The 17,902-nt window shown below is 35.9% G+C and overlaps 1 protein-coding gene and 1 long non-coding RNA gene across 2 annotated transcripts in view; one reads left to right on the top strand and one right to left on the bottom strand.

Moving 5' to 3' along the window:
• Positions 1-489: 489 nt before the first annotated feature.
• Positions 490-11,891, bottom strand: CISD2 (CDGSH iron sulfur domain 2). The gene is made up of 3 exons (XM_059067326.2): positions 11,685-11,891; positions 3,126-3,340; positions 490-1,494 (listed from the first exon to the last, which is right to left on the bottom strand). Exons 1-3 carry the CDS (start codon positions 11,785-11,787, stop codon positions 1,405-1,407), a joined length of 408 nt encoding a protein of 135 aa, XP_058923309.1. The 5' UTR covers positions 11,788-11,891; the 3' UTR covers positions 490-1,404.
• Positions 11,601-17,902, top strand: part of LOC131758807 (uncharacterized) — a 21,200-nt gene continuing 14,898 nt past the window's right edge. Inside the window, exon 1 of the long non-coding RNA XR_010840979.1 lies at positions 11,601-12,172. This is a non-coding gene — a long non-coding RNA (uncharacterized lncRNA). The remainder of the gene's footprint in view (positions 12,173-17,902) is intronic.

Raw genomic sequence — 17,902 nt, 5'->3', positions numbered from 1 at the left:
TCTGACAGTGAAGCCCCTTAAGGGTGTTGAAGAAAAGGTCTTAGGGAAAAAATACCCAGAGCCAAAGTGAGAGCAATGTTATATTTCTCCCTACTCGCAGGTGAGGAGAGGAAAGAGCAACAATTTTGTACATACAGCTTGTAAAATTTCTCAAAACCACACCTACATTTCTAACCCTACCTTTAAAATTCCTGCCGTTGTTCTCAAGAAAATCAGGATCACATAACAGAAGCTTTGATACATGTAATAAACCAAACATCCACGTACCATGCTTAGAGCAGTGTCTGTTCCATATAAGTGCTCAGCAACTATTAGCTTTGATAATCACTGGAAGAATTAAATATGTCTGCCTCCCAAACCTTCTTCATATATAAAGAAAGCACAGTGAACTGACTGGACTGTAGCTTTAACAGACAGACTTAAGGATAGCTATTAATATAAGAATTGCAATATGAAATTAAATAGACTCTTAGGCTAAAAAATTACAAGTTTTAAAGATTCTCCAGTAAGTTTATTTTGCAAGCCTTTTGTATTTTATGTTTGATTGGTATACACTGGAATAAAGAGAAAAATGTTCATACAGACTCCGTTTTGAACACTGAACTGTTATCATCTTAAGATAAATTCAGATTTACTTTATTTTTAATTGACCTTCAAATTGCAGCAGCTCAGGAGGTTTAGCTGTGTTCTTGCCACCCCACCTTGTCACTGAGTCAGACATACACACAACACATGTAAACAGACACAAACAAGTCTTTTATAAAGTAAACAAGTCTTTTATAATGTAAATAATTGTTTCTTGTTGAAACTTTTTATACCCAGTTCCTGTCTTTTCTGAAATTGGGATATTCATATTTATAGAGAACAATATTTATAAAGTAAAGAGTTTATCTTTGAAAACTCAAGCAATTCTTGACAGCAATAGTTTTCTTATTGATCTAAAAAGCATGGAATATGGAAGGCCAAAAAGGGGAAAATCACTTCAAATGATCAAAACAGAAGAGCACTAAAAAATAATATATTTAATAATGTAGAGAGAAAATTTTAAAGTACAGTTTCTTTTGAAAATATTGACACTCAAACAAACAGCTTTGGACTCATTACCAAAAGCTTTCTCAATTAAAATTTTAAAATGTTGGTTTTATTGTAGGAAGATACATTAATTCTTTGAAGTCAGAATGAAAGGGTTGCACAATTTAATTTTTATATAAATGACTGTTTGAATATACAAAGTATCAAATATAAACAGTAGTGTAACAAGAAAATAAATTGGCAGAAATAATTATTCAACCAGTAGCAATAATTAAGACCACCATTTGAAAGATCTTCTATAAACAAAGAATGGAAAAATATTGTTATAAGTTTTTACAGCACACAATTGAATCCCATTCTAATTCATTACTATTATACTTCCTTCTTCTTCAGTATTAGTGGACCCACATTATCTCCTGTCAATTCATTGTGTTTATTATGTGAACCATCACAGGCAGGAAACTAAAAAGGAAAAAAATTACAAGTGTTATTCTTTAAATGATTCAATAAATAGAAATACTTGTGACATGCTCTTATAAAGAAAAGGCCATTACTTTGGGGGGAGAAACACATCAGATAGCTTTCCTGAGAAACAGATATATTCTCTGTCTAACCTAACTACATTCCAATACTACAGCAAATCTAACAAATTTAAGTATTTAATTATTTGGTAGATTTTAAATAAAAAGCTTTGGATGATTCCAAACAAGTTAATACAATAGTTATAAAAGGGCATCAAAATAAGCTCTTATTTTCTATAAAGCTCTAAATCTGAGCTCAACTCATCACTTATTTAAAATTTTAAAAGGATGTAATCTAAATTCAAAATAAATTATTTCATAATGTTTGCTTACTATAAAACTCATACACACTGTAACACTTAAAAATACTTTTTAAATATTTTTTAAAACTTACTCATAGGTAACAATAATTAACATTTTGGTATATTTTTTCCTCTGTATTTACTGTGTACTCATTTTTTTAAGCAAAATTGAGATCATACTATAATATGCTTTTCTAGCTTCTATTACATCATGCTCCCATGTTATTAGATATTCTTTAAAAAAACATGTTTTTTTAATAGCTTCCTAATATCCCATCACTTGTATTATACCATACTTTAATCATTCCTCTATTATCAGATATCTAGACTGTTTCTAAGATTTTGTTATTACAAAGGATGTGATGACGAACATTTAAAGCCTCACATAGCCTATGATTAAACTAGATCTCATCAACTACTTATAATTTATCACTCCAAACTCCTCCTTTTTTTGGTTTATTATTTTTAATTGAAGTATAGTTGATTTACAATGTTGTATTAATTACTACTGTACAGCAAAGTGATTCAGTTATACACATACATACATTCGTTTCTTAAAAAATATTCTTTTCCATTATGGTTTACCATAGGATATTGAATAGTTCTCTGTGCTGTACAGTAGGACCTTGTTGTTTAGCCATCCTATATATACTAGTTTGCATCTGCTGACCCCAACCTCCCACTCCACCCCTCCCCAACCCCTTCCCCACTGGCAACCACCAGTCTGTTCTCTATGTCTGTGATTGTTTCTGCCTCATTGATAGGTTCATTTGTCATACCTTAGATTCCACATATAAGTAATATCATACGGTATCAATATCTATTTCTCTTTCTGACTTACTTCACTTAGTAAGATAATCTCTAGTTGCATCCATCAAACTCATTTTTAATTTCCACATTAAAAATCATCCATAATACTTACCATTTACTAACTCATACTACATACAAGGCACTGTACATACATCATCTCACTAAATCCTCAAAAATTTCTGTGATATTGATATATTATCAGATTTTAAAACACCTGACGATCAGAGTAATAAAGATTAAGTAATTTGTCCAACCAAGTTTCTGTGCTGGTCTAACTTTTCTAATGTAGGAAATACAGCGATCATAAGAGGCGACCTTTAATTTAGAGTAGACTTTGTGCTGAATACTATGAAAAAATGAAAAAATCTCTAATCTCACAGGACTGCAAAACTGGGGATTTAAGAAGCAAAACCATTTTAACTGCACAAAATTTTAGTGGACATGTAAATGGACATCTTACCGTCTTAGAACGCCAACACCTACAATAAGCTGCTTTAGTAAGACACAAATCTTCAATGTTTATCTCATTCACCACTTTGGGATTTTCCTTTTGTATTTTAAGATTAATCAAGCTATCCTTCTGTTGCTTTTTCTTCGGGAGAAATGGACGGACCGCAAGGTAGCCAAGTAGTGCAAGTACACCAAGGAAAGGCAATAACCGAAGCCATTCTGAAACTAAACATGTACAGATTTGTTAAAGTCTGCGTGCTCCTGTAATAAAACTCAAATAGGGATGGATTGGGAGATTGGGATTGACATGTACACTGCCATGTTTAAAATAGATGACCAGAGCTTCCCTGGTGGCGCAGTGGTTGACAGTCTGTCTGCCGATGCAGGGAACACAGGTTCGTGCCCTGGTCCGGGAAGATCCCACATGGCTGGGCCTGCGTGTCCGGAGGCTGTGCTACGCAACGGGAGAGGCCACAGCAGTGAGAGGCCCGTGTACCGCAAAAAAATAAAAAAATAAAAATAAATAAATAAAATAAAATAGATGACCAACAAGGACCTACTGTAAAAACAAATTAAAAAATAAAAATTTTTTTAAAAAAGAACTCAAATAGCATGTCTCATCTTTGAGCTTATTTTTAAATCTATTCTTCACTTCTCACTTTAATTTCTTAACTATCTAACTTATCTGTAAAACTGTGAATACGGCACCTATACCTAGGACCACCTTATTTTATTTGTGGGTTGACTTGAGACTTTTGAAACTGGAAAACAAAATTTTCATAAATGGGTCCTCTACCAAATATCCTATCTCATTATCCCTAAGTATATTTGTGTTTAGTTTTATTTCAGGAATTATGATCACCATAATTATAAACAAAATTCAATGTGATATATTTTATAGGTTTAGAAAACATTTCTACCATGTCTAAAATCATACAACAGAATATCCTATAATAGCTTACCACTGATTTATAATTTCAGAAAGAACATGTCTTCAATGCTTTAATTTACATTTTTTGGTAAGGCATGGTGATTCCTAAAGAAACACCTAAATGTTGTGTAAAAGCTATTTTAAAGAGCTAGTCGAAATTTTCACATCCTGAATATTCTCATTAGATACATCTTATTCCGTAAGTGTTCATGAAAGCCTTCTGTAGTACTCAGCACTGTCTTAGGGGGATAAGGAATATAAGTGATATAAATGAAATTTATATCACTTATAAATGATATGTTTCTCCTATGCCTGTGGAAACAAACACACCAAGAAGCCAAGATAATTGTCTCAGCATGTATTTATCAAATGTTGGCTAGTACCCTGCCTCTGCTGGGCTCTGCAGGGAATCCTTTGCCTTTAAAGAGTTATCACTTGTCATCCTTCACTGAGTGCTAACCTGATATCTGCTAACAAGCACTATTTAGAAATAGCTTAGTGGAGAAAAACTGAAGGTCATGTGCTAAGGCATACTAATAAATGTTAATGATAAATGAACAGACTATGCTAAGTGTGCAGCTGTATTACCTCATTTAACACTGTGTTAGTTTAAACAACTGTATTTGGTAGGCACCATTATTATTCTCATTTTTCATGTGCGTAAACTGTAGCTTAAGCAGTTTTAGTCCACGACAGTAAGTACAAAGCCTGTTCTCAATCACTATGAATGAAATTCAACAGATCTAAACTTTTATCTGTTCTTCTCTCAGTAAAACTACTCAAAGACTAGCTTAATATTAACTCTCCCAAAATGAAATTATTTTTGATACAACACCATGCCAAAGGTTTGTTATGAGTTGTGGACGAATCAACCTATTTACGTATGAATAGCACCTGTAAGAGTGCCTGGCACAGAGAGGATACACGATAAATGGTAGTTTTTATTAAGATTATGGAGATGGGAGCAACTCCCTGAAAAAATATTTTGCTAACTAAACCTGACAATGTTATATAGTAGAAATCTTTGGGGATGTAATCTTTTAGGCACCAGAATGAAATTCTGTAACGATAAGATCTTGCCGGTCAAGCTGGCTGTTCTATTCTCATAACAAAAGTGGAAAGACTCCACGTAAATCTTTTGAATGAATTAAAGTTCTGGAAATGACAAATAACTGTTTCTTGCGGGGGAGGGTCTACCTACAGATCTGTGCTGTCCAATACAGTAACCACTAGCCACGCTGTTTTGATTTGTACCCAGTATTTTGTTTTAATCATGTATGGTAAGATGACAGACATGGAGACAACTGCCTTGAAAGAAAAGCTTACTTACACTTCCCAAGAGGAGGGGGCACACTGTGCCACCCAGGAGCACATGGGGAAGTACGAGGCTAGGTCAGGCAGAAGGTGAAAGGGCACAAGCTTTTATTGTGGTTTCTACAGAAAAGGCAAGGTAGGGCAGAGTAAACATTTAGGATTGGCTGGCTTGAATAAGTTCAGTGGGCTCTGGGCTATAGGGGTGGTCCCTAGTTGTCTCATATCTGGCCCTGGGCGATTTAGGGCAGAGGAAATACTGGCTTGGTAAGTGAGAGTTAGATAAAGGAAGTGGTTGGAGTGTAGGCTTTGGATTGGTTGGTTTGCATATGAAAAGTATGCTCACAGGCAAGTAGTTTACTATCTCCTGGCATTAGCTAGTCCTTGGAGGGGGCAAGTTCTCCCTGGCCAGCAAGGCCCCCAAGATGTCCAAGTATCATAAAATATAGAAAATAAAAAACACAATTAATACACATGTGGCTATTTAAATAAATTAAGTAAAATTCAGAAGTCAGTTTCTAAGACACACCAGTCACGTTTCAGCAGCTCAAGGGCTACATGTGGCTGGTGGTTACCGTATTTGACAGCACAGAGAACATTTCTATCATCACAGAAAGGCTTTTGGATAGTGCTGCTATAGACCACTGTTTCTATAAAGTACCATGTCTATAACATGACAAGGCTACTTTGACAGTTTCAACTCCCACAAATATCCCATCCCTCATGTACTTGAAGCCAGCCAAAGCTACTTATTACCTAGTGACAGGTTTCCTGTGTCCTTTGCCTAAGGAATTCCTTCTGTCTGCCATGCCTTTCTATCTGTGTCCTGACTCATTATGTGGACCATTTAAAACTAGGGTCAAATATGCCTCCTCTAGAAATCTTTCTTCATTTCCCAAAGCAAAATTAATCACTCCCTCCTTGGCTTCCAAGCCCCTTTTCTGCAGTTTCTTTTATCATACTACTGTTATCTGTTTATAAAGTTGATTCTTCCAGGAGCCTATAGGAAAAGGAGCTGTGTACTACACTTCCTGGCACAAAGTAGAAACCTCATAAATGTTAAATGAGTGACTTAATGAATGAATGAATGTAGAGCATAAATGTCAGTTCCCTTCTCACTCACCATATTGTACTGTAATTATTTATTTATACTTATTTTCTAGATCAGGCAATAAATATCTTAGATTGTTATTGGCCCCAACATCCAGTATAGTATCTTGAAACAGTACATATTCAATACATGTTTTTTGAATGTAGAATAACATTAAGTATTATTTTGTACACTACAAAATTAAGAAGTCACAAGAGGTTAAGTGACTCAAAGTAAAAAAGTAAATGAATGAGAATGTAAAGATGAAAACATTAACTTAGATCCTTAAGTTTAGCATTTCCTAGCTTAACCCACAAATCTCAGGGAATAAATGGTATTAACACTGTTTTAAAATCTACTTCAGAAAACATTGTCCTTCGACACTTAATTCCTTGGTAAAACACTACTCTACAGTAATACAGTGATACAGTTATTTCCTACAACAAAGTAACAATTTATATAACAGTCGTTTAGTAAAATCTACTTTTTAAAGATGACAAACTTCAATTTAACTACAGAAAAGATAATAAAGGAAAATAATACAGTCTGTAAAGCTCAATTAAATCATTTTAATTACATTTATTAAGGCTGATTTTTGGTGAATAAATATTAAATACAGAAAAATCAAACAAGAAATTTAAAAAACAACCTTTAAGATTGGCTATTTCCTATGAACCTGTTTGATATGTATTGAGCTACTGTAGGTACTGTGAAGGGAAATCTATTACCTACTAACTGTTAGGTATAATGTATATTTTATATCGTACACTTTTAAATTGTTTTAGGATTATCAGAAATAGAATTTATTTTACAAAATTTGAAAATTTAGAAAAGTTGCAAAAAATAAAATAACTTTTAATCCCACCAGTCAAGAGTTGGTAACATTTTGTTGTATTTCTATTTTGCTGTATTTTTTTTTCCTTTTTCAAAAGGTTGCATATAATGATACCATAAAAATAATACTGGCAACTTGATTGCTGATAATTTCATAACATTTTATTATGTATCATTATTGGTAAAACATAGAAATGACTTCATTTCTGAACTACAGAAAGATGAAAGTAAAATATTTTTAATGCATGGCATTACTATTACCACTTAAAACCTAATATAGACTATTCAGGACCAAAGGGCCAATAAAATGAAATTAATAATCAATTAAAAAATCTTTTTTCCACTCACGACTATAAATACAACAGTGTCCCAGTATTTAGAGCATTGCCTGGCCCATAGTAAGTGCTCAATAAATACTTGATGACTTGAGGAATTCTAAATTGCAGGGTGGTTACATAGAAGAAAATGTTTTAATGACATCAAAATTGTTCTCCACAAAGGCTAGTATAATCTTTAATTACAATGACTTTTAAATACAGTCGGTCTACCTAGGAAAAGGGGAAAAAACTTTTACAACTTATAGTAACTATGTAAATATTTTCCCAAATTCTCAAAAATATAAGTTTTCTAAAATAAAATTCTTCAATCTTTCAGAAATAACCTTTATTATTTACATGTTAATAAATGCAACTCTTTAGTTTGAACTTAATGTTTTATTACCCTTTCTTATTAAGAAAACTCACCTTTTGTTCTATTTCTTTAAAAAAATAATTGAGGAAAATTTACATACAATAAACAGATCTTAGGTGTTTAGCTCTGAGCTGTGACAATGAAATACACACTTGTAGCCTCCACTGAAAATGTGTAAAAATATGTAAAATATTTCCATCACCCCAGAAAGTATTCTCCTGCCCCTTTCTAGTCTATCTCCCCACCACTGATTCCTATACCCAAAGGTTTTTTCACTCAATATAAAATTTTTGAGATTCATCCAGTGGATCATTAATTTGTTCCTTTTTATTACTAATCAGTATTCCACTCTATGAATATACCATAATTCGTTTATCCACTCTCCTGTTGCTAGGTACTTAGGTTGCTTACAGTTTGGGATTATCATAAATAAGGCTGCTATGAACATGCTTTCAACTCTGTTCCATTTCTTAAATTCTTTGGTCAAAACTGGTCCTTTCTAGAGCTAATGCCCTTGAAGGGTTAGCTCTGACATGTTTGTGTTACTCTGGGAAAAATATTATTATAGTCTTAGGATTCATTGCTTTGTCTTTAGGAGCAAAACCATTACGTTTTAAAACAGCTAACTAGTTTAAGTGGGGTAGAACTACTATATTCAAAGTTTCATAGCTAGCTTTTAAATCTAGATATAAACTTTTCTGACTTTTGAATGGGAAGTTTTGTTATTCTATTTTACAAGTTTATATGACAGGGAAAGCTTTTTTAAAAGTCAATGTATTTGAATACATTATACTTTCAAAGGGCAGAATTATACTAATTTACCTTAAAAGCCTCACTCTTAACAATGTAACCTAAACAAAGATAGATAAGGCATTTCTGATAGATAAGGGCTATCTATAAATACTGCATAGTAATTAAGGATCTTCAAGTGTTTACTAAGAATGCAGAGTCATCATGAGAGAGTCCATTGCTTTTTAAAAACCACTGGGTCTAAATAGGGAAGGAAAAACAGGCAACAATAATGTGAACCGAAACTTTTTTTTTTGCTCTAATTGTCATAGATAGAAAATGAAAATATTTTTGGTCTGGTAGACATTTTAAACAATTATATTGAAAAGTTATCTTCCAGGTTTTAATTTCAGCAAAAAAAAAAAAAGTCTAAGATGGATTCTACAAGAAGTTCATTCAAGAGAGCCAAATGTCATTAGGTATTACCATCTAATCAGGAGGCGAGACCCAGGGAGGAAATTGGTCATTGAAGTTTGTCTTTCATAGTGCTCCAAAACAGATTCTGCAACTGTTATACTCTCATTGTCCAGTGCCATACTATCTCATTTTTGTCATAAAGCAGTTATTACAAATATGTTAACGTTTCCTAAATAAATGGACACTACGAGAACTAAATTGTCCCATTGTAATGGGACTTAAGTTAAATAATGCACTATAAAGATATTTATCAGAGTTGTCATTATTTCTGAGAATTGGTCTTCACATTAACTATTTAATAGCTTTAAAGAAGAAACTACTATAAATTATTGATTCAAGAGGGAAAAGGTTTAGGTTGAGTTTCCTTAATGCCTTTAATAGGAATTAAATATTTGTTGACAGTAGGAAGCCCTGAGAAGAAAAAAAAAAAGGCTTGAAAATCTTCTAGTCACTAAATCAAATATCGTACTATCCAATCTGCTTCAACTATGCTCTATTTACAGAAAATTGAAGCTAATATAAAACCAGCTACAATCAGAATCAACACACATCAATTCAGGTTAAACTGGACTGACCTGGGAGCAAGAGGACTTTTTTCTTTCTCGACTATTAAAAACTCAGCTGTTAATTTATGCAAATTTTTAAGGTAAGTTGGCAACTGGGAACAAATGTCACAAAATGATCATATCCTTTTGACCTGGTATTACCATTTAGTGAATATATTCAAGGGTAAAATTCAAAGAAGGAAAAAATAACAATTGGTACAGAGCTACTTACCACTGAACATTATGAATAAAATATATATATAAAAACATTCCAAATTTCCAGCTGCAGGGGAATGGTTAGGCCTACTGTGATGCTAATCTATAATAAGATTATATACATATGTAGCTGTTAGAACAAGATAAGGAATACATTAAAATATGTAAAGTACTTCAGTAAAAGAAATGATAAGGGGAGAAAAAGGCAAAATTTTACGTAATTGCTGCAATCTTATCAGAATAAACTAGTAAAATCAACAGAAGACTTTGATGTTTACAAACATGTGATTTGAAAGTTTTTTCATTTTGTTACTTTTATGTTGTTCCTATGTTTAGATATTTCTTTTTAATGTTTATTACTCAGTTACCACTCTTTCTATTCAATTACATGCTTTCTATCAAACCCCTTAACATCTAAAAATGTTAAAATCTCACAATCCATTTGTCAAGAGCAAATGTCTATGACCATTATGCAAAGAATCTCTAGATTTAGAACAGTCATCTAGTTTATCGCATTTTAATCTATCCACCTCCAGACACTGAATTTTTTTCTTTTTAATCTCCGAGAGGGGATAGCTCTCAAAGCACCATATTTGTTTGGTAAAGTATTCTCTAATTAAAGAAAAAAATTCCTTGAACATGGAGCTAAAATCCATGTTCGAATAACTATCACTAATTTGGCTCTAGTTCTGTCTTTTGGTCTACACAGAATAAATCTTATTTTTCTTCCGCTGGTCAGCCTTTCAAATACTGTATTTTAAGTCAGCTACCATAGATCTCCAGACTGCTCCAAGCTAAGCAGCCCTATTTACCTCAAAATTATCTTAATTCGTGCTTACATTCCCTGGTAGTCAGGACATATGAATTCAATGTTTGCTTTATTAATATGGTTTTTCCCCCCTCATCATCCTAATCAGTCCCTGTGTCTGGTTTACCAATATCCCAACTTACATTGTAAAGCTCAGAACCCAACAAAATCTTCCAAGTGTTGACTGCATTCTGGAAATTTTCATCCTTTAGATGTGAAATCCCGAGTTCTGGGTTCTATTTTGTAAAGGAGGGAACTTAAGTACAGAATGTTACATATATTCATTAAATTTCATTTTCTAATTTTTGGTCAATCATACTAGCAAAGGTATCTTTCCTTCAACTTCAGAAAACTAAATAGCCTCCAGGCCCGTAGTAATGGAGGTGACCTCAAATGACCCCATGATAGGTCAAGTCTCTCCTATAGGATTGGAGTTTATTTTCTAATTTTGTTGCTAAATAAAACCACAATACATATTATGTGCATGTCTGTGTTTCTCTCCCACACAGTCACACCCACACGATGTGGGTAAAACCCAGCCAAGAGCTAGGACGGCCTGATACACAGTGCCTTAGATAACGATGACTTACTCTGCTTTAAACAAGCACACTGCAGGGAACGATGGAGATGAAAGAGATGGGCCCGTTCCCAACTCAGCACCTTCTCTGCAAAAACCTGGTCTCTCGCCACGTAAAGACACTGGCGACAGCCACGAGGATAAGCGCTCCGGGCCGCCAAGTACGAGAGGTGGCCTCACACACACTCCCAGGCAGCAGCGCCGGCGCGCGCCCACCTCTCGCCGAGCGCAGGCTCACCGGGTCACGAGCCATCCGCCAAGCTCCGCCCCGCCCCTCGGCCCGAGGGTTTTTAGATGCCCGCCCCCACCCTCCGCCTTGGGAAGCTTGCAAGGATGGGGACTGGCTGAACGCAAAGATTACCTGTGAGCTGGGCGAACCCGGTAATGCTCTCGGGGACTGGGAGCCGCTTAAGATACGCGGGGAGCTGCACCTTCACGATGCGGGCCACGCTCTCCAACACCATCCTGGCCAGTGGCGTCCACTCCTCGCCCGACCCGCGCCGCTCTCCGGCCGAGCTGCCGCGCCTGCGCCGAGAGCGGAAGCGGCCGGCGGGCGCTTGCAGCCTGGACCGGGCGGGGCAGGGTTGCGGCCACGGGAGGAGAGGCGACTTGCCCGGCGCCGATTGGCAGCAGGCGGGTGACGTGCGCGCGCCCGGCGGATTCTGAGGGGGCGCGGGCGGCCGCGGGGACTGACGGGTAGCGAGGCCCGCCTCGGAATCTCGATGCTGAAGAGGGCCCTTGAGGTGGGCCTTTTACATCTGTAGACGCTGGAGGCCCGCAGAAAGGATACTGTGTCGGAGAAGGTAAAGCACAAGAGAGTGCTTTGTAACTGGAAAGTGCCTTTCAAAAGTGAGTTTCTCCTGGCGACTCTTTTTACCTTGGCCCGTCTCGTCTTGGCCTCTTCCAGCCGCGACCCCAGAACTGCAAATTCTCTTAAGAGCACCCTTCTCCTCTACCCGCCTTGGCGCCTGATTTCGCTGTCTTCCCTCTACAACCCTGTTTTCTTTTCTTTTTTTTTAAAGAAGTTAAAATACTTTCGCTAAACTAGGAACTGCCTACAGCTCTGCCCCTTGGCCATTTGGTACAATCCTGCTCCGAGACCTTGAGGTATTTGCTATTCAGAAGAGACCCGTTAGAGTCCTTCCTTAGATAATCTTCAGTTCCTTCTGCAGATCTGTTCTTTTTTCCGTTACCTAAAACTGGGAAAGTGGTAAAAGAACATAAAGGCTTAGGGTTTCCTTTATTTTATGTTGCAGGGCTTCTGCTACAAACTAACGTATCCGTGAAGAACTTTAATTGTTGTTTAGAAAAAAAAAAAAAAAAGAGCGAAAGGAGATAGCTCAAAAAAAAAAAAAAGAAGAAAGGCGATACTTTTAGTCCCTGGAAGCATCTTACTTGACATGACTTTGTTTCCTGTTTTTGCTGAAGTAAAATATCCGAAGTAATGTACTTGCTGATTTCACGTTGCGTATTTGTATCTCAATACCCTGTCTCATTACCGTTCTGAACCCCGCTTGACCAGCAACACAAGACAACGAACTGTGCAAGGTCCAATATTGCATTTTGTATGACACAGTGTAACAACCAGCTGTAATATGTAGGTCTTATTTTTTATTTTTTCCTTGGTGTTTCACGCTAACGTGAGAAAGGGAAGGAGGTTTTTTTTTTTTAAAGCATTATCTGGACTGTTTAAATTTAATATTTGTTATTGTCCTTCACTAAAAAAAATAACCATCAGCAAGAGGGTTAATTGAAATCTAGATAAGCCTATTTTCTATCATTTTACCCTGGTCCAAATTGTCAAAGTAAAATTACAATGGAAATTTCTTCAAAGATGTTTAGATACAGGTTCATGCTCATGAGCTAGGATAGTGTAGAAGATGATTCACAAAGTGATTATTAAAAGGTTGGTGTTTACATTCGAGTTTCCTTTCAGTTTCCTCTTAGGAGCTTACTTTTGGTTTGGTGGAAGGACCCTGGAGCTTGTTGATCCTGAAAATGTTCATCTCAGACGTCCTTGTCCTTGAGACTGTTCTGTTGAGATGGCTGAGGTAGGGGTGGGTTGAGGGAGTGGGGCCATTAGGGGAAGACAAGTTGAGAGAAGGCCAGTAAATATTTGTTTCTTAATTAGAGGCTTTGTTGTCTTGACAAGAGCGAAACAAGCTGTGTTCAATGAGATTCTTAAGGTATCTAAGAAGTTTTTCTTTATAGGAACAAAAAATACATACCTCAGTTAAAAGACAGAACATAGTAAAATGCTCAAGTGCCAAATGTATAAATTGATGTGACCCAACACCCAGATCCACATATACAGAATACCAGACACCCCATAGAGCTTCTTTATGTCACTGCTAACCACATCTTCTTACCACCACCACTATTCTGTCTTGCTTTGCATGTTCTTGAATATCATATAAAAGGAATTATACTGCATGTAGTTGTTTTTCTGTGACTGGCTTCCCTTGAGCAGTGGATACCTGGTTTGCTATTTCTAAGTAGAAGAAATGGGATGAGCAGAAGTCTATATGGATGAAACATTTTTCTTGTCTTTCATCTTTTTTGTCTTAAAATTTAAAGATGTGGAGGCATACATTAGCTATTTCTGATGCATTAAATGAGCTATGCTAATGTATGAAAGGCGATAGTTCCTAACCCCACCAATTAAAAAAATCTTTATTGTGCACTTTGGGAATATTTTCTTACCTTCCCTTTACTTTAAATTTTAAATCCTGTTTTATTTTAATTTGCATTTCATTTCCACAATCCTGCCTTCTTGGCAATACATGAAACAGAGAAGCTGAAGGTAATATTGTTCTAAACAGAAGTGGCAGGCTTATCTGACCACCTTCTGATGTAGTGTCCAACAAAATCTGGTTTTATTATAAGTGTTTATTTCTTGTGTTTAGACCCCATCTTTAAAAGACAAAATTATGGTCAGAAAAGGCAAGACAAAATAATATGTGGATAAGTTTAAAGAAGTTATTTAGTGTTAAGATCTTGAGTGAGGATTGGTAATCCTCTGCCTGCTTTATGTCCTAGCTAGGCCCAGATCTCTAATTTCTTTACATGCTTTCCTTTTATAAACTCATCTAGTCCATGAATTCAAATATGATCAATAAGTCAATGTATCCCAAATCTCTGTTTCCAGCCCAGATGTCTCTAGTACTAATCCCAAATGCCTCCTGGACATCTCTGGGCATCTTTGCCCATTTTTCTATTGCTATACTCATCTTTTTCATTGATTTATGTTTTCTGGCTAATAATACATTGTTGGTTATATTATTGCCTCTCATCTTCCAGTCTGTGCCTTTTCTTTGGCCTTTGTTTGTGGTGTCTTTTCTTACACTGAAATTTTCTTTGAATGTAGTCACATTTATTCATCTTTTCCTTTATATTTTGTGCTTTGGGTGTCTGGTTTAAGAAATCCTCTCCTACTTCAGAATCACAAAGATATTCATTTATCTTTTTGCCAAAAGTTTTAAACTTTTATTCTTGTTTTATTCTTTTTTTAATCAACCTATTTTTGTGAATGAGGTAGAGATCTAATTTATTTTATTTATTTTATATATGAACAACTAATTGTTCTAGCAGCATTTATTGAATAGTATAACTTTTCTTTTATGGTTTGTAATGTCATTGATTTCAAATCAGTTTTCCACAAATCCATGGATTGTTTATTATTTTCCATTGGTCAATTTGTATGACCTCTATAACATAACCACACTATCATAATTGCTGCTGTTTTATAATAAGTGTTAATAGCCAGTAGGGTATTAACAATAGTTAATATTCACCTATTTTCTTCAGAATTTTCTAGGGAATGACAGGCCCTTTCCTACTATATATGAATTTCAGCATCATTTTGTTAAGTTCTATGAAAAACTTGAGTGTTAATTGAAAATTCATTAGGGCCTCAGTTTCTTCTCTGTAATATGCTGATAGTAATGGTTGTTATGACCATATGTAATTAATTTTTTTAGTGTGCTTAATGAATGGTTATTATCAGCAGTATCGTCTTCATCGTTATCAATGAATGAGCATTTCCTCTGGCTTTGAGATCTTAAATTCAGAAATCCTATCTTCTAACCACAACCTCATTTATTTGTTTATACATCGTCCAGTCCTTTACTCCCACTAACCTTATTTTTTGACTTCTTCAAGATATTTAGTGTTGAAACCATCTCTATTTTTCTAGTGTGTCAGTCCAATCCTGGCTTTATTTTTTCCCATTCCTCACAAAAGTTGCTCTAAATCTTCACCATTCTATATTATTTACTTATTAATAAGCCTTCAAATTGATACTATCAGGCTTGTTTTGGGCTCAGGTGACCTTGATTTTTAGTTACTAGAGAATCTTTCTTCCCCATCATCTCTAAATGTGACTATAATTCCTCCTGTACTTAGTGTCTGCCCTGTCCTTTAAATTTAACTCCTCCCTGTGTTCTAGAACTCTTCCTCCAAGACCTTGCATCAGTTACCTTCTCTCAGATTTTCATTTTCTTTCTCTCTACTGGCCCTACAAACTGTTGATTTCCAGGCTTTCACATTTCACCAACCAGTAAATTTTTTAATTGAGGAAATTAACATGGGTTTGCCAACTTGATTTTGTCAAGAAAAGATATTTAAAAGCAGTATAACAACAAAAAATGACTACCGTCTGCTACTGGAATGCAATATAGCATAATAGTTAAGACCACAAGACTCTGGAGTTAGACTGTTTAGACTAGAATTCTGGCTGTGCCAGGGTAAAATATATAACCTATAAGAATGAAGACAATACCTACTTCTTCAGGTTGTATTTTATATACTAATTCAGTAATTAACATATATGAAGCAACTAAAACAGTACCTGGCACGTAGACATGCACAGTAGCGTTAGCTTTTATCTTCGTCATAATTATTATTTTTACATTGATATCAACACATCTTTTTTTTTTCTTTCCTTTTTTTGGCTGCGTTGGGTCTTCATTGCTGCGCATGGGCTTTCTCTAGTTGCAGTGAGAAGGGGCTACTCTTTGTTGCCGTGTGCAGTCTTCTCATTGTGGTGCTTCTCTTGTTGCAGAGCACGGGCTCTAGGCGCGCAGGCTTCAGTAGTTGTGGCTCGTGGGCTCTAGAGCGCAGGCTCAGTAGTTGTGGCGCACGGGCTTAGTTGCTCCGCAGCATGTGGGATCTTCCCAGACCAGGGCTCGAACCCGTATCCCCTGCATTGGCAGGCGGATTCTTAACCACTGTGCCACCAGGTAAGTCCCAACACATGTCTTTTATTGTTGCTGAACCTCATTTTGTTTCTTACAGTGGTTGCTCTAGGGTTGCACAGTCTGTATGATAGTGCAGTATGCCACTGCTAATCACATGTGGCTCTTGGGGACCTAATTAAGATTGCTGTAAGTATAAAATGCTTAAGAGGACCCGTGCTGATTTTTGGAGCTCTTTTTCTGTGTATCTCCCACCTCCCCTTTCTCTACTCTATGAAGATAACGAGTAGAGAGACAAAGAGTAAATTGTACAAGTTGATAGAAAAAAAGTTGATAGAGGTTTCATATGGTGTATACAGAGGTGAATATATTGGACTTCTTAATAACTCTGGAAGCAAAAGGGTAATGGAGCAATGCTTCAAAATTCTGAAGGAAAATTACTTCTAATTTAGAATTCTGTATAAGTTACGCTGTCAATCAAATATAAGGTTAGGGACTTCCCTGGTGGCACAGTGGTTAAGAATCCATCTGCCAGTGCAGGAGACACGGGTTCGAGCCCTGGTCCGGGAAGATCCCACATGCCACAGAGCAACTAAGCCTGTGCGCCACAACTACGGAGCCTGTGCTCTAGAGCCCACAAGCCACAACTACGGAGCCCGAGTGCCACAACTACTGAAGCCCACACGCCTAAAGCCTGTGCTCTGCGACAAGAGAAGCCACCGAATGAGAAGCCTGTGAACCGCAATGAAGAGTAGCCCCTGCTCGCCGCAGCTAGAGAAAGCCCGTGCGCAGCAACAAAGACCTAAGGCAGCCAAAAATTAAAAAAAAAAAACAACAAACAAATAGAATAAAGTTATTTTCAATCCTGAAGCCTCTCAAATATACAGTTCATTCATCCTTTTTCAAGAAACTAATGGAGGATGGGTACCACCTACGTGTGGATTAAACCAAGAAGCAACAGGACATGTGATCAAGCAAATAAGAAGCACAAAGTGAAGAAAGAGGTAAAAGGAATTGGAGATTGATAGATTGAAACAATAAGATGAAATTAATGGAACACCTAATATGTTTGAACAAATTGAGAGGAGACTTACCCTCCTGGGCTCAAATTAATGATTTAAGTTTGGGGTTAAATTAATGATTATTATGTGAGAAACTAAGAAAATTTTTAAAAAGGATTTCTATTAAATCTGTCAGTTTATGTATTCAGACATTTTTAAAGAGATAAAACTTTTTTAAAAAGAGGATTTTGATTTTGGTGTTCTTATATTATACTTACCCTTTGTTTTTGAAGAACCACATTTTAACTGCCCACCTTACCCACAGTGTTAAGAGGAAATGCAGCAAACTGGAAATAAAAGCAAAACTAGAGAAACAAAATTGG

The sequence above is a fragment of the Kogia breviceps genome, chromosome 6 (assembly GCF_026419965.1).
Source record: "Kogia breviceps isolate mKogBre1 chromosome 6, mKogBre1 haplotype 1, whole genome shotgun sequence".
Lineage (NCBI taxonomy): Eukaryota > Metazoa > Chordata > Mammalia > Artiodactyla > Physeteridae > Kogia > Kogia breviceps.
This window is presented reverse-complemented; position numbering and strand designations above follow the sequence as displayed.

What these genes read in the sequence shown, in the direction of transcription:
- CISD2 (XM_059067326.2), bottom strand. Translation starts at nt 11,787, where the DNA reads ATGGTGTTGGAGAGCGTGGCCCGCATCGTGAAGGTGCAGCTCCCCGCG. An exon ending in CGGGTTCGCCCAGCTCACAG is followed by an intron (nt 3,341 to 11,684) that starts GTAATCTTTGCG and finishes GTACATGTTTAG; the next exon opens with TTTCAGAATGGCTTCGGTTA. An exon ending in GGTGTTGGCGTTCTAAGACG is followed by an intron (nt 1,495 to 3,125) that starts GTAAGATGTCCA and finishes TTTCCTTTTTAG; the next exon opens with TTTCCTGCCTGTGATGGTTC.